Below are 17,399 nucleotides of genomic sequence, written 5' to 3' on the forward strand. Positions count from 1 at the left end.
GGCAGGCAGGCAGGCAGGCAGGCAGGCAGGCAGGCAGGCAGGCAGGCAGGCAGGCAGGCAGGTAGGCAGGCAGGCAGGCAGGCAGGCAGACAGACAGGTGGACACAGACAGTTTTCTCTTTGAGTGTGATCACACACATACACGTGCGTCCCCTCCTCTGCCTCTCTAGGCTGGCAGAGGGAGCATCAACAGCAGGCCTCTGCTGCTGCAGGAAGCCAGATGAAGGGGTACAGTCTCATATCAAAGGAGCAGCAAGAAGCAAGCCCAGACTTCTCACTGTACAAACACAGCTGCCCTCTGAAGAGACAGCCGGGAGCCCTGTGTGTGTGTGTGTTTGTGTATCGGCCTGTATCTTCATGTGTCTATCTGTTTCTGTGTGTGTGTGGGTGTTTATCTGTGTGTCTATGTGTTTCAATGTGTTTGTGTGTGTTTGTCTCCGGGTGTGTTTCTGTGTCTACGTGTCTAGGAAACAAATCTTTCAGAAAAATAAAGGTTTTGGGCGATCCCAATGGAAGCTGTGTTTTATGAGTATATTTGTTCAAGGGGGTGTGTATATGTTTGTTCGTGTGTGTGTGTGTGTGTAGGTGTGTGTTTATAGCCGTGGCGTAAATGTGTGTGTCCTTGGAGCGCAATATCTTCCTTTTTCATGTGAACTATTTTTTTAACCGCAATCATTTTGGCTATACTCTTTATTCAGGGTAACATCCCAAAGAACAGTAAAGGCTTCACCTTGGTCCAGGCCCCCTATACAGTTAGCACCCATACCATACCATACTCCCTGACCCCTATCCCCTTCTCCTACAACCTATCCTCATCCCCTACCCCCTATCCCCATCACCTATTCTCTACCCCCGATCCCTACCCCTGATCCCAATCCCCTACCTCCAATCCCGGTCCCCTACCTCCTATCCCCTGCCTCCAATCCCCTCCAGACTGTTCAAGGGCCAGTCACAATCAGGTCTTTGTGGCTCTGGCCTGTCTGTCAGCACCTAGGTTGTGGAGATACGGGGCTCGTGTTGAGCCCCCCTACCTCTCCTTCACAGCCTAAGAGCTGGCTAATTGAGCTTGTCCAACCACAGCCTGTTACTGTGCTGATAAGACAGTAATTGATATTTCAGCAGGCCCCTGACAAGCCACCGAGAACTGAGTCTTAAAAGGGGGTTTCCACTGAAAACTGAACGTCCACTCTAATCTAGTGTGTGGGTGTCATGTTGAGGCAGATCAGATTGAAGCTAACGTGTAACGATGGTGTTGACACTGACGGTATTTAGGTGTGCTCAGACTAAGTCTGAATTGATTGTCATTTTCCAGCAACCAGAGTGAGACAGGCTCTAGAGAGACCAACAGAGAGAGAGAGAGAGAGAGAGAGAGAGAGAGAGAGAGAGAGAGAGAGAGACAGAGAGAGAGAGAGAGAGAGAGAGAGAGAGAGAGAGAGAGATAGGGAGAGAGAGAGAGAGACGTAGGAAGAGAGAAGAGAGAGCGAGACCTCAAGTTTGTGCCAATTAGATTAGCGGAGTATTCAAATTCCGACACGCTGATGAAAGCTTGCTGATGCAATCTGAGGAAAGTGCCCGTGAAATGATCTGTGAGCGGCTCTCTAAGAAGGATTCTCTGTGTGTTTGTCTTTCTTCTCCTCCTCCTCTTCTCCCTCCATCCCCTTGTCTGTCTGTGTGTGTGTATGTGAGAGAGAGTGTGTTTGAGAGTGTGTGTGTGTGTGTGTGACTGACAGACCACGGAGAGGAGTCTGTGTCCTGGATGGATGCCCTCCTGTTTTCTACTTTAGACTTAAAGTAGAAAAAACCGCACTCTCAAGCTTGCTCGTTGCTTCTTTTGACTAGTTTATTAGGATAACAGACACGTTTCGGCCTAAGCCATCGTCAGAGTGAGGCATGTAGAGAGGAGATAGAGAAGTTCTACTTTAGACTGGCATACCACCCTCTCCCATCCTCTGAAGAAGCTGATCCACCTGGATGAGCATCCGATGTGGTTCTGCTGACGTCAGCCAGCTCAGCGCTGACTGACTAACCTCAGGCCCAAACTGCAGGCTGTCCTTCCTCTGTGTGTTTGCTGTGACCTTCTCATCGCTTCAGTATTAATGTCACAGATCAGATTAGTATCGGCCTGTATAGATATGCCAGGTATGTGCTCCTGGAATGTGTAGAGCTGTGCCAAGGCGGCTCTGTGTGTGTGTGTGTGTGGGGGGGGAGAAAGACAGAGAAACACAGAGAGACAGAGACAGAGAAAAGAGAGAGAGAGAGAGAGAGAGAGAGAGAGAGAGAGAGAGAGAGAGAGAGAGGGGAAAAAGTAAAATAGAAGAGATGTCTGGGTCCTGAGTGTGTGGGTGTGCATAATCTGTGTGTTTGTGCCTCTGTGTGTGTGTGCGTGTGTTGCCAGTCGCTGTGTTTGTCTTGTTGATGAGACCTGTCCAGTGTGCCTCTTCACCGTGACAGACAGCCAGGCAGCACCTACTCCCTACCCCCTCCCTCCTTCCACCATCAGTCGCCATGGCGACGCGTGTACCAGGGCCTGCAAGATGGAAGGTTGGGTCGCGCTGGGAGAGGGGGGAGGGGCAGGTACTTCTGTTTAGCCCTTCTCCTTTCCTACACCCCCTGTTCTTGTACCCCCTCATCCCTCCACACACTCACTCTCCTCCCCCCTCCCCTCAAGCCCCCACCGTTGGCCAGGCATCCAGGTGCATCAGCCAGCCTTGCCAGACTATCCATCCTCCGCCCTTCTCCTCCCTCCCCCTTTCCCAATGTCCTCTCTCATCCCCCCCTTCCACCGATATCCTCTCTTCTCTTTCCCCCCCCCTCCCCCATCATCTCATCATCCCCACTTCCTTCTCCCCCGATCTCCTCTCTTCTCCGTTCCTGCCTGTGTCTCTCTCTCCTCCCTCCTTCGCCTCCCCCTCTCTCCCCCTGGCTGGTGTGTTGATCTCTCTATGACCCGTTAGTGGGTCTTGAGTCATGGCATGTGTCAGAGCCGCGTGTCATTGTGTCCAGATCAATATCCCCCAGAATCAGTTTGGTTTGTCTGGGGTGCAATGGCGGGGTGGGCTTTATTAGAGAGAGGGGCCTGGGGGGAGAGGAAGAGAGGGGGAGGAGCCACAGTCTTGGCGGGGAGCGGACAGGAGAGCGCTGACAGCAGTGTTACCATGGTGACAGGGCCCTCCGCATGGAGGCTGGGAGGAAGAGAGGCAGGGAGGGAGAGGGGTCAGGCGGGAGAGGCAGGGAGGTAGAGGCAGGAAAGGGGGAGAGTCAGAGGGCCAGAAAGGCAGGGAAGAAGGGCAGGAAGGAGGCAGGGAGGGAGAGAGGCATTTGGGCAGAGAGGCAGGGAGGTAAATAGGCAGGGATGAAGAGAGGCAGGGAGGGAGAGAGGCAGGGAAGTTCAGAGGTGGGGGGCAGTGAGACAGGCCGGTAGATGAATAGGCAGAGGAGCTTCCTTGTTTAAGATGAATCAATAGCATGTCTCAAGGCTAATGGCTTGGTCCATTCATTCAGTGTACATTTATCAAGGCCAGCAGCAACCCACTCACTGGGTTGATTGGAGATGTTTAATGTATTCCTCCTCTAAATATCCTCCTACAATACTGGCCCATTCACTCACAGGTGGAGAGTCCCAGGGAGGTGGCCCATAGAATGTGTGTGTGTGTGTGTGTGTATGTGCATTTATGTCTTTGTGTTGATATGCATGCATGTGTGTGTGTGTGTGTGTGTTTGTGTTTCTGTTCGTCTCTCTATTTGTGTGAGATGGTGTGTGTGTGTCTGTCTCTTCATTTGTCTGTTTGTGTCTGAAGATGTGTGTGTGTGTGTTTGTTCATCTGTCGGTTTGTGTGTGAGGATGTGTGCGTGTCTGTTAAAACCTGTCTCTGAGGTTATCTCTCGTGTTGCTTGTTTTGACATGTCTGTGTTGTGGGTTCACAAATCCGTAAATCTTAAAAGCAGACATTTAACATAACATAAAATACAGTATGTGATGAAACACTTTTGCGTTGGTATGCATGTGTGCCTTGTCTGAGTCGATGTCATTGCGTGTGCATGTCTGAGTCTGTTCTTGTGTGTGTGTGTGAGTCTGTGTGCATGTGACTGTGTATGTATGTGACTGTGTGTGTGTGTCTTCTTAAGAAGGGGACTGCGTTTCTGGGAGTAAGTCCTTGACAGAACTGTATTAGCTTTCTAAAGGGCTGGAGGTTAGTGTCAGAGTGACTCGTCAGGATGATGTATGCGGCGTGTGTTGTTCCTGACAGTGTGTGTTGACTGTGCAGTGATGAACCCTGTCCTGTTGAGAGATGGTTGGGCGTAGAGCTCGACTTTATTGAGTTGAATTCTACAAGAGGGGCAATCATAGCATGACCACTCACATTGAAGGACACATACCGTATTGATTAAATGATGTGACATATACAGTATGTGTGTGAGACAGTGTTAGTGTGTGTGTATGTGTGTGTGTTTGTATGTTTAAGACAGCGTGTGTGTGTATGTGTAAGCATGCATGAGTTTGTGTGTGTGTGTGTGATACAGCATGTGTGTGTGTGTGTGTGTGTGTGGCCTGTCTGCGTTCGTGTGTGTCTGAGAATTGGTTTGATGCAGCTGTTGTTTTTTTCTGCTGCAGATTGAATGGATAATAGAATTCAGACTCCCCATTGCCTCGTTAAATCCTTGTGGTCAGACCTGATGTAATCTGTATTAAACACACACTGGGGATAGATGGCCTAGGATAGCAGGCCCAGACTAGGAAGGTGATACCCACACTAGGAACTCCTCATGGCCTGGTTTACCCTTGTCCTTTTGTCTGACGTGTCTACTTGTGATGTGTGTGTGTGTGTGGCAACTGTGTGTTTGCACGTGTGTCTCAGCGAGTGTGTCTGTGCCTGTGTCAGTACACAGGGTGACACTGGGACACTGACAGGATTTCGACACCAGCTGCTCCTTGCAATGCTGCCCCCCTCTCTCCTCCTCCCTCCTTCCCCTTCTCCTCTCTTGTCCCCCCCACCCCCCCCCACCCCGTCCCCCGTGTCGCCTCCTTGTCTCATCTGACGGGCGACACACTGTCCCTTTATGCCACCTGTCTGTCAGCCTGAGCCCACCTCGAGGGCTGGGGCTGAGGCTGAGGCTGAGGAGGCTAGGGCTGGGGCTGAGGAGGCTAGGGCTTGGGTTGAGGCTGAGGCTGAGGAGGCTTGGGTTGAGGCTGAGGCTCGGACTCGGTCTGAGGCTAAGGCTGGGGTTGGGGTTGGGCTTTCCTACTGCCTTTGTTTGGCTCCAGAGAACCCCCCTCCCTCTCTATACCACTCCCTCCCTGTCCTCTCCCTCCCTCCCTGTCCTCCCCCTCTCTCCCTCTCTACCCTGCGGGCAGTATGGAGAAGACAGCCTCTGTCAGCTATTTCCGCATTGAGCCACTGGCCACAAAGGATCCCTCGTTGCATGCTTCTCACACACGCGCACATACACACACACACACAGACACCCACACTCACACACACTCTTGCACACACACACACACACACACACACACACAAACACATTTAAGCTCCCTGGGATTTGTGTGTCATTCAGCAGGTTGTAAAAAAGAGATGCTCCCCGCTCTCCATTGCAACGGCTGGAAAAAGAAGTATGAACACTAAACAGATGGGATGTGTGGTACGCTTTAAACATAGAACAGGACACTTGGATGCATAAACAGAGAATAAGGTGGACAGCATGGGAAGTATGAATCGTGGGGGTAGTATGGATAGCTTGGCCAAATCCTTTTTTTCTCTATACACGTTTCTATTATATTACATTATACAATATTCATCTTCTCCTCCCTACCCCCAGTCCTCCTCCTCCTCCTCCTCCCCCCTGCTCCAGCAGGTAGAAGTGGTTATGGGGTGTCTGTGCTGTGGGCCCAGAGGGGCAACATCTCCAGCACAGCCACGGAGTCGTACATGCCAATGACTCCTGTTTCCCCGGCAACCGGTCGTCCTTGAGAAAAGGGCACGTTTGGGAGTTTGGAGGCCATGTCTGACAGGCCCAGTCACAACCCATAAACACTTCTCACACTCTGATCTGGGAGGCACGGAGGACACACACACACACACGCATACACTGGACACCTGGAATAAACACATGAATCACTGAGGGCTTTCTGTGTGTGGGCGTGTGTTTTGCTGGTGTGTGTGTGTGTGTGTCTCTTCCCAAGAGCCAACATGATATTTCCCAAAGCACCTATCATCTCTCCACCACCCCCTCTTAGTAAGAGACAGAATGAGTGTTTCCAGTGTTTACAGGAGGCATGATGTGATGACCATGCACCTCACAGGTCTAATCCCTATATCATTAGGTGTGTCCCTTGGTGCAACAGGTAAGCTGTTCCCACAGGGACGAGGTGGGGCCGGGTATGGTTCCTAGATGTTTTGCCCTCCTCCCGGTAACACCGGAATATCCTGACGTCACACCTCTCCTCCAGTCATCCCCCTCCTCTCCCTCTCCTCCATTCAGGGACTAAACAAGGTGGACGAGGAGGAAGAGAGTGGTGTCATTTAGTTACCCGACGGTGACATTCACAGTATTAAGAACGTGTTCCGGTGTCCAGTTACAGTGGAAGCTCCCAGTGTGTGTGTGTGTGTGTGTGTGGGGGGGTGTGTGTGAGGGTGTGTGTAAGGGTGTTTGTGTGAGGGTGTGTGTGAGAGAGGATGTGTGTGTGTGTGTGTGTGTGAGGGTGTGTGTGTGAGAGAGGGTGTGTGTGCTGTATTGTTTCAGTGTCCCTGGATTCAGCTTCATGTCAACACAGTAGAAAGTACTCCTCTTACCCCCTGCAGTGTGTATGTAAACTGTGTGTGTGTATGTGTGTATTTTGTGTACACTTTTGTGAAGTCAGTGGAGACCAATGATGTGCCTCTAGAATGCTTGTGTGTGCGTGAATTTGTGTGTGTGTGTATTTGTTTGTGTGTGTATTTGTGTGTGTGTGTGTGTGTGTATTTGTGTGTGTGTGTGTATTTGTTTGTGTGTGTATTTGTGTGTGTGTGTGAGGGATGGTCCTGAGATGTCCACAGTGAGAGGGATCAGCAGATTGACCTCCTGTCCTCCAGATAGATGAATGTCCACATGGGGGTCTGCCTCTCGCCTCTGGCCACACCCCCACCATCTGCACGGCCCGCGCCAAGGGGCCCTGCTCCTCCTCCATCCACCTGGTTGGCTGCCCCTACAGCCTCAGGAGAGCTAGCTGCCCAGTGACATGCCTGAATAAAATAACCCCTTTTTCTTTTTTGTTACTTTTTTTTCTTGCTGAGATGCCTGTAATTTTGCAATCCCTCCTTTCATCCCTCTTTTCAGTGTGGAAAAGGATGAAGAACAGTAAAAATTCCTGCTGTTATTAGTGCGCTGCCTTTACATCTCTGAGTCCTCCCTTCATCTCCCCCCCCCCCTCTCCTCCTCCCCTCCCCCTCTCCCCGCCACTATCGACACATGGTACTTATCAGCCTTCATGGAAATACTGTGGTTAACATACTTTTCCTTTTGGAGATTTTCTTTTTGTCTTTCTTTTTTTCCCCCTTTTCATTTTTACGACTTGGTGATTATTTTGAGAATGCTGTGCTCTAGGACAAGGCCCTGTCTTTGTGTGTGAGTGTGTGTGTGTGTGTGTTGAATTAGAGAGTGAATGTTTGCCATATGCAGTAGGGGCTCTATCAGAGTTACAGAGTGTCTTTCAGGAAGCCGGAAAACAAAAGTTCAGAAAACCAGGAAATAACTCTCCTGATCCTCTCGGCTCCCAGTAACATTAATTAACCATAAAATAACTATTGTTGAACCACAAAGGAACCACTAATGAACCATGTGGTTGTTTACAGTGAGTCATCATATCAGCACACTGAGCTAAGCTGATTGATGTTCCCTGTGTGTGTGTGTGTGTGTGTGTGTGTCAACCTACTGCATATTCATCTGGGCTGAGGTAGAGGACATGGTTCGGAACTTACGGGAGTCTTACAAGGCATTGTATGGTTCATTGTATGGTTCCTGGACCGTCACCTTGGTCTAACCGGCATTGCTTGTGGTCACACAAATACATTGAATCTCTGATATGAAGCTGGTATGTGGCACTCCTGAGAAATAAGACGATAGCTATCTAAAACTGTCCTCTGGGCAAGGGCCAGGGGTTGTTTATAAACTGTGCGTGCTTTTGTCTGTGTGTGTGCGCGTGTGTGTGTGTGTGTGCATCTGCATGTGTGTGTGTGTGTGTATATGTACGTGTATGACATGGAGGTGGGAGATCTGTCAGACTGTGTGTGTGAGTGTATGGCTGTGCACAAGCCTGTGTGTGTGTGTGTGTGGGGGGGGGGCAATAGCACCGTCTGGGTTGTCAACCTTCTCCCCTGCCCTGGTCTCTCCAGCTGTTGTGCTGCCCCCCCTAAGAGCTCATTTCCCAGGTGTCTCATGCGTCTCCCAGTAATCTCCGGCTCCCCACCGCCCTCCCTCTCTCTTCCTCCATCGCCCGCCACCTCATCCGTCTCGTCGCCACCCTGCTTGAGGCCCGGTGCTGTCTCTCTCTCTCTCTCTCTCTCTCTCTCTCTCTCTCTCTCTCTCTCTCTCTCTCTCTCTCTCTCTCTCTCTTTGTTTCTTTCTCCCTATCTCTCTCTTATCTCTCTTGCTCCTCTTTCTTCCTCTCACTCTCATTCTCTCTCTGTCTCTCTGTCTCTTTACTCTCTTGCTCCTCTCTCCTCTCTCCCTTTCTCTCTTTTTCTCTCTGTCTCAGTCTGTCTCTGTCTTTCCTCTTGCTCCCTCCCTCTCCCCCTCTCTGACAACTGCAGTCGTGGCTTAGAGGAAGCAAGCAGGCTGGGGAAAAGTCACGTCCCACCCATCGCCTCTCCTCCTTACACCCTCTCCTCCTTACACCCTCTCCTCCCTACACCCTCTCCTCCTTACACCCTCTCCTCCCTACACCCTCTCCTCCTTACACCCTCTCCTCCTTACACCCTCTCCTCCCTACACCCTCTCCTCCTTACACCCTCTCCTCCTTACACCCTCTCCTCCCTACACCCTCTCCTCCCTACACCCTCTCCTCCCTACACCCTCTCCTCCCTACACCCTCTCCTCCTTACACCCTCTCCTCCCTACACCCTCTCCTCCTTACACCCTCTCCTTCCTACACCCTCTCCTCCCTACAACCTCTCCTCCCTACACCCTCTCCTCCCTACACCCTCTCCTCCTTACACCCTCTCCTCCCTACACCCTCCCCTCCCTACACCCTCTCCACCCCTTCCAACCATCTAACCACACACACCCACACAAACACACACACACACAAACACTAGCTGTGCAGCTTGAAATGAAAGATGGCAGTGAACAGTGAACACAGTAAACATGTGTGAGTGCTACACAGCCTGGAGGAGAACACGTCACTAGCTTGTGTGTGTGTGTGCGTGTGTGTGTGTCACTCAGCTCCCCTGCTACCTTCTCCTCTGCTCTGACACTAAGCATCAGGCTTATCATATATGGACTGTTTTTCTGCAGAATAATTTTTAAATAAATTAGAATAAATATAATCATCATTTGCATACCACCTGAAACAACTGCTTCGGTCCTGCGAGACAATGAGAAGTCAGTATTGAAGGATCTCCCCCGATCATCATTGAGATTCATTTGTGAATTCTCAGACACACCCTTTTTTATGAATTCCTAGTTGTTCCCTTCCCAGGGTCTGGTTCCCCTGGTGAAACACACACACATACATACATCTGGTCTCTTTCATCCTCTCAGACAGAGACACCCAGAGAGAGACAGGCATGCTTCAGTAGTGCCTGTGTGTGGGGTGAAGTGAATGCCCCACATTTAATTGCTTTCACACTGGCCTGATTGAATTAGCCGGCCGGGCCTGGACCCTAATTGAGTTCCAGGGTCCGGGCTGCGTTGGGCATCGGTTCCCCCAGGAAGAGGTGACCTGGTGGGGACAGACAGGAAGCTCTGCCCCCTCTAACACCCAGACATTCCACCTCTTCCTCTATATGACCTGCAGTCAGGTTTGACTGACACAGTTGCACAATCACACTGTCCACTCAGAAGTGAACGGAAAGAGCGGGGGGAAACAAGGGCGAGGGAGATGGAATTAGAGAGAAAGATAGAGAGAGAGGGAGGGAGGGAGGTAAGGAGCAAGAGAGAGAGAGAGGAAGGGAGAGAGAGGGGACCGTCTTACTCAAGTTATAAATACAGAAGTATTGGCATGCTACCTTTCTTGCCGAACAATTTTTTCCTAATCTAATAGAGGGATGGTTGGCCTCAATGTGAGACAGGGAGACAGAAGAGAAAGGGGAGACGGTCTCTGGGTTAACAGTAGAGGCCAGACGGCCATTCCAAAGCTCTGCAGTATCTGTGTTTTGGATCCATCTGTAGATCTGATCTGGGTTCTGCTCATGATAAATCTGAGCTGTTTATCCAGGAAACAGGGAGCGGTGGACTCCCAACCAGAGCTCATTAGTCACTGCGGAGTGTCCCTTCTGGTGACAATGGGAGAACCCCCCCCCCTCCCCCTGCCCCTCCACCCCATACAGCCACCCCCCCACACCACCTCCCCCCTTCCCCCCTCAGACTCTGAGCGTTTTCACTGCTTTCAGCACTTTTTTTCTGCTGCGCTCACAAAACCTTGCACCTCCAATCCCTTTCTCCCTCCAGCTTTTTCTCTTTCACACCCCTGATTATTCACACACAGGCTGGTACAAACACACACTCTCTCATACACACATGTTCACACACACAGCAACCTTCACACACACACAGACGCACACATGTTCGTTCACACACACGGATGGACATTCGCGGAAATGCACGCACGCGCGTGCACGCGCACACACTCACACACACCTTAGTCCTCTTTCTGTCCCCTGTCTCTTTTTTAATGGCGCTTTCATTAAATGCAGCAGTTTTGGGGAGGGGGATTTGAGGCTCAATAGGGCTGGGGGGGGGGGGGGGAGGAGGAGGGGGCAGTGCCAGTGCAGTCTCCTAACCACCCCACCACCCCACCCCCTCTCTCCCCGTCCCTCCCCCTCTCTGGACAAAGGGCCTCTCTGTCGGGAGGGGTAAATTGAGAGGGGGGCTCGGAGGGAGGTGAGCGAGGGGCGGGGGGTGTGCTGCGTGTGTGTGTGTGTGGAACAGGTCATGGCTTTTTTTCCTCTGCAGGCCTGCCTCTGGCTGGATTAGTGTCCGTCCAGCTGATTCCCTGGTGTCCAGACAGCAGCACACAGCCACAGCACGGCTGCCATGATGGAAATGTCAAACGCCCAGCCCTTTGTTTGGCCTGCTTCTGGCAGTCTGGACACACCGTTCCACTGATTCGCCCAGTGTGTGTGTGTGTGTGTGTGTGTGTTTGAGTGCGAGAGTCCTTGTCCAGGAGTTTGTCAAGTAGCATAGCTGGCTTCATCCTCCCTGGCACTGAATATTGTGGCCTCTCTTGCCTCTCTCTCTCTCTCTCTCTCTCTCTCTCTCTCTCTCTCTCTCTCTCTCTCTCTCTCTCTCTCTCTCTCTCTCTGTCTATCTCTCTCCCTTTCTCTCTTGCTTTGTCCTTTTCTCTCATACAGACACACACACACACAGACTGGATACAACAGGTTGCAGCCGCAGGTCTTTTTTCTGCAGAGGCATAAATCTTGACAGTGTGAGTAGAAGAGGAAGTCTTTGAAACAAGCATCAAATGAGCAGCAGTAAAATGTTACCGGTGCCCTGGCACAGAGAACTTTCCCTCTCAATGTTAACGCCGCACACAGTGAGTTTCTCTCACCTCAAATTAAGTCTTCAGTGCCAGCGTGTGTTATTAAAAGTCAGAAACGGTTATGGTTCTTCTCTGCTCAAGACTGCAGGGAGCAGCAGTATTGTCAGGGAGGTGACAGCCAGTCTGCCCTGCCTCTTGGCCCTGCCTCCAGTCTGCCCTGCCTCTTGGCCCTGCCTCCAGTCTGCCCTGCCTCTTGCCCCTGCCTCTCGGCCCAACCTGTTGGACCTGCCTCTTGGACCTGCCTCCAGTCTTCCCTGCCTTTCTCCCCTGCTTCCTGGCCCTGCCTCTAGTCTGCCGTTTTACCCGACTCTAGTCTGCCCTGCATCTTAACCCTGCCTCTTAACCCTGCCTCTTGACACTGCCTCTAGTCTGCCCTGCATCTTAACCCTGCCTATTGACACTGCCTCTAGTCTGCCCTGCCTCTTGGCCCTACCTCTTGGCACTGCCTCTGGTCTTCTTCCTGGTTGTAGAGGTGACACCAGGACCAGGAGATCCAATCCCTCCCCCCTCTCCCAAGAGATGTGCACTCAGGGGATCACTGCTCTACTGTTTGTGAGTTTGAACACGTTGGTTCTGCATGGCAGCTCTTCTGCTTGGCTCAATACAGCATTTCATCACCGTTGTCAAACTCCACAGGATCTGAGAGCCAGAGAAATGTGCTTACTTATGAAGGATATCAAAAGAGAAGTGTGTTTGAAAGAGTAGAAAGAAATAAGAAGCATTCCAAGGAAAAAATCCAGCGTTGAATATTCCTGTTTTAATTACCACCTGTTGCCAGAAGGCTGTCTGCTGTTGGAGGCCACATCCACAAAGAGACTTGCCTGTTCCTGTGGAATGACATAGGGAGGAAGAGAGACAGAGGGAGGGGGAGAACAGAGAGGAGAGAAACAGAGAGAGGCAGAGGGAGTGAGGGATGGAGACTGGGAGGTGGAGGGTAAGAGACAGGGAGAGGAAGAAGGGAGGGGAGGAGAGTGGAGATTCTGTAATCAAACAGTTCAAAATAACCTGTCTGATGCAGAGAGAATCAAAGATGTGATCTGCTTTTCAATCAGTCCTGCAGGCTCTGTCTGGACCCAGACTGACCACCTGAATGACTGACTGACTGACTGACTAGGTGGCTGATTGACTCACTAGCTGCTGACTGACCACCTGGGTGACTAACTAACTAACTAAATAACTAACTAACCAACTGACTAGCTGATTGACTAATTGACAAGCTGACTTTTGGACTGGCTGACTATCTGATTGACCGAATAACTGACTGACTGACTGACCGACTGACATATCTGACCACAGTTATAAGTTGCCAGCAATTACATTTAGACAGCAGTGACTCTGTCTCATTCTGAATGCCTCAGCTAATGATAGGAGAGCATGGTTTTTGCTCAGCCCCATCAACAGCAATGCCTCTCATGCTCTTGTCCCTGTGTCCTCCTCCTTCGCTGGCTGTGTGGTATTCAGATGGGGGGTCAGGCTGAGCGGTTAGGGAATTGGGCTATTACTGCAATCAGAAGGTTTCCGGTTCGATTCCCTGCCATGCCAAATGATGTGTCCCTCGGCAAGGCACTTCATCTTACTTGCTTCGGGGGAATGTCTCAGTACTTACTGTAAGTCGCTCTGGATAAGAGTGTCTGCTAAATGACTAAATGTATTTACAACCCCTGCCTTCATCCTCTCATCCTGTCTTCCTCAAATCTCCTCTTGTGGCAGCCCCAGAACCAGATTTTCTCCTTTCTCCTTTCCTCCTCCTCTCCTCCTGTGGTAGTCCCAGCTCTCAGAGTATCCGTGTCCCAGGTTTTCATTCAGAGTCGGCTGAGTGGCAAGGTGAATGAAACGCCCTCATGTTTCTCTCTCCGCCCCAGCCTCTCACCCCATCCATCATGGCCAAAGGAAAACATGACAGGACTAATATTTGTTGAAGAGCTCTATCAGATTTCCTACGTTTTCATTTCTGAAAACCCACTTCCTGTCCTAAGAGGTTTACAGCTATGCTTTCGTCCAGATCTAAAACACTCCGTATATTTTGTGGCCGTTCACCGTTATCTGCTCAATGAGACAGATCTCACAGAATGCTGTCCTGTTACAGTGGGTCTGTGTGAGTGTGTGTGTGTGTGTGAGAGAGAGAGAGAGAGAGAGAGAGAGAGAGAGAGAGAGAGAGAGAGAGAGAGAGAGAGAGAGAGAGAGGGGAAAGGAGAATCTGTCTGAGTACGAGAGTGTGTGTGTGTTTGTAAGGATATGTGTGTGTGTGCGACAAGGTATAGAATTGCCTCACTGTGTGTTTCCAGCGGCTGATGGTTGGCTAGTGATTTATAAGGAGTGCTAGCATGCTGTCTGACGAAGGAGTCAGAGAGAGAGAGCGAGAGAGAGAGAGAGAGAGGGAGAGAGAGAGGGATTGGAAAAGAGCTGTAATCCCGGCCTTGCAGGGTCACCAGGCTCTTGGATATGTCTCTCGAATAGAAATAGTGGCATTGAACCCGACTTATCATGCCTTGTGAGCTGACCTTTCTTAAATAAAGCTCCAGCTGCACACGGCTCCATGTGGCATATGCTGTAATCCAGCTGTAATTGCCATCCCAGACCATGAATGGGCAAATGGAGCTGTGTTTTATGATTGCATTTCCTTAGCGTGGAGGATGGGCTGAGCGCGCAGTGTTACGTAAGAGTGGGACGAGGTCAGGCTAGGAACACAGTGACCTGGTGTATATGGTTAGAAACACAGTGAGTTGGTGTATATGGTTAGAAACACAGCGGGTTGGTGTATATGGTTAGAAACACAGTGAGTTGGGGTATATGGTTAGAAACACAGCGGGTTGGTGTATATGGTTAGAAACACAGTGACCTGGTGTATATGGTTAGAAACACAGTGGGTTGGTGTATATGGTTAGAAACACAGTGACCTGGTGTATATGGTTAGAAACACAGTGAGTTGGTGTATATGGTTAGAAACACAGTGGGTTGGTGTATATGGTTAGAAACACAGTGAGTTGGTGTATATGGTTAGAAACACAGCGGGTTGGTGTATATGGTTAGAAACACAGTGAGTTGGTGTATATGGTTAGAAACACAGCGGGTTGGTGTATATGGTTAGAAACACAGTGAGTTGGGGTATATGGTTAGAAACACAGCGGGTTGGTGTATATGGTTAGAAACACAGTGGGTTGGTGTATATGGTTAGAAACACAGTGAGTTGGTGTATATGGTTAGAAACACAGCGGGTTGGTGTATATGGTTAGAAACACAGTGAGTTGGGGTACAAAGGCTTAGAAACGCTGTGAGTTGGGGTAGAAAGGCTTAGAAACACCATCCGTTGGGTAGATGAGGGCCTGGTGACGTCGGCTGGATTTGTATCATTTTAGCAGAGGAGAGGCCTCTTGCTCCCTGGTGTTTGTCACTCATCCAAGCCTGGTCTGATGTGAAAAACGTCTGTTCACTTGAGCTCAGCAACGGCTGATCCATGACAGTTAGAGGAGACCTGAAGGCCGCCTTGTCTTGGGGACCAGCACCGGCGTTCAGCCTTGTTTGGCTTCTCACAAAAGATCACCTATTCATGTGTCACTTTAGGGACAAAGTCCCCCCCACCCCCCCCAACACACCACACACACACCAACCTTCTCCTCCTTATCTTGTCATGCTAGCGCCTGGGAGAGAGGGAGGGAGGAGAGAGGAAAGTAAGGATTATGTCAGGCTGAAGCCATGTGGCCAGGTGGTGTGTACCCATGGTCATCGCTGTCATGGCGACAGCGTCGTCGCTGTCTCCAGGAGAGAGGACCGTAAAGAGCACTTACTGGAACAGGAAACACACAGAGCCCCTGGGCAACCAGAGTGAGCTGAATAATTAAAGACCACCAACAGGAAGTGTGGTCATCCCTGCGGAGACTCCCCTCACAACAGAGATGCTCTGATGTGTATTTAAATGCCGGGCTCTGCGTGTGCGTGTGTTGTTTTTGTGTGTGTGTGTTTGTGTGTGTTCAGTATGCAGGATTGCAAGTCTAGTAAAGCCAGATGTGGCCCCAGTACATGACATCTGTAGAAAGGGAAAATAGTTTTAACAAACACTAAATCTGTTAATGGCTAAAGTCTCAAATGTTGCTCTCCCTCTCTCTCTCTCTCTCTCTCTCTCTCTCTCTCTCTCTCTCTCTCTCTCTCTCTCTCTCTCTCTCTCAGCTTGTCCGTCGGGCTTCTTCAAGCCAACCCAAGGTGACGAGTCCTGTATGCAGTGTCCCATCAACAGCAGAACCACCAACGAGGGAGCCACCACCTGTGTGTGTCGGAACGGTTACTATCGCACAGACTCTGACCCCTTCCAGATGCCCTGCACAAGTATGTACAACAAGCACACCCAACGTCTGGCCAACCTTCTCCCCTTTCCACGTCTTACATATGCGTACACACACACACACACAAATGCATACAAACACACACACCAATGCAAACACACACAAACATACACCCACACGTACACACACAAATGCACACACGCACACATGAATGCAAAGACACACACAAACACACACACACACATGCACATTCACACATTAATCCAAGTCCACACACACTGAGGCATGCCCCTGCCCCATCCGTTGCAGAGGTTAGTAGGCCAGGGCGCTGCAGCTTTGTGGAGGCCCAGAGCCAGAGAATGGACCAAACCACGGCTCTCTCTTGTCATGCCAATGAAGCTGGTCTGATTTCAATTTGAATTTGTAGTTGACGGAGAGGCTGAGAGAAAGACAGAGAGGGGTTGGGGAAGAGAAAAGAGAGAGAAAAAGAGAGAGAGATAAAGAGGGACATTGAGAGCAGGAAAAAGGCGGCGAGGGAGGGAAAGAGAGAGATGCAGTTCATAGTTTGGTCTTGGTAGTGCAGAGTGAGGGAGTGTGCATAAGAGAGAGCAAAAGAGACAAGTGAGGGAGAGACAGAGAGCGAGGGAGAGAGAAAAAGAGAGAGAGCTCCTTTCAGCATCTTGGCTGTGTGTGTTTTTGTTCCTAACCCCTAGTGAAAGGGGGAGAGGAGGGGGAGAGGAGGAGGAGGAGGAGAGGAGGAGGAGAGGAAGATTTGAGCGCCTCCAACAAAGGAGATTTGCATAAGCCTGTCCCTGGGAGAGTAGCAGCTGAACTGAACGTGCAGCCCCAGCCCCAGCCTCAGCGCCACAGTCACGTCGCTGGGGTTCAACCCAGCCAGCCCAGCCCTGATTAGAGCTGGGAATGGGCCCATCTGAACAGGCTGGCAAACCCGAACAGGGGCCATTAGCCTCCCACCCCTTACCCCTCCTTCCATCCCTCCATCCTTGTGTGTGTGTGTCTGTGTGTGTGTGTGTGGTAAATGCTTGTCTCCATCCATGCCTCCCTCCCTCCTTCCATCCCTCCATTCCAGAGTTCAGAAGAGGACGACTGACACATTGGGGCCTCCATTGGGCTTGTCTCCAGCCCTGGAAGTCCCTTAATGGGAGCCAATTAAAAGGGCTCTAAATAAGTGATCAATTCAGTTTTAGAAGTTGGTGGGCGTCGTTTATCTCATTAGCCCTAGAGAGGGCATGCTGGGGAAACAGACACACATGCTTGTAAAAGATAAACACGCCTCTTTGTCTGTTTGCTTGGCCTGTCAGTCAAAACCAACGCTATGGGGCAGGTTTCCATCTATCAACCATGAGAAAGAGTCTCTCTCTCTCTCTG

General features: G+C 50.6%; 1 protein-coding gene across 1 annotated transcript in view; it reads left to right on the top strand.

The window, feature by feature from the left end:
• The window catches only part of ephb2b (eph receptor B2b), a 119,815-nt gene that overhangs the window by 70,549 nt on the left and 31,867 nt on the right, over nt 1–17,399 (top strand). The window contains exon 4 of the mRNA XM_084706419.1: nt 15,898–16,053. Coding sequence (XP_084562545.1) covers nt 15,898–16,053 — 156 coding nt within the window. The remainder of the gene's footprint in view (nt 1–15,897; nt 16,054–17,399) is intronic.

Source organism: Hypomesus nipponensis, chromosome 9 (genome assembly GCF_054491055.1).
Source record: "Hypomesus nipponensis isolate SF chromosome 9, ASM5449105v1, whole genome shotgun sequence".
Taxonomy (NCBI): Eukaryota; Metazoa; Chordata; class Actinopteri; order Osmeriformes; family Osmeridae; genus Hypomesus; species Hypomesus nipponensis.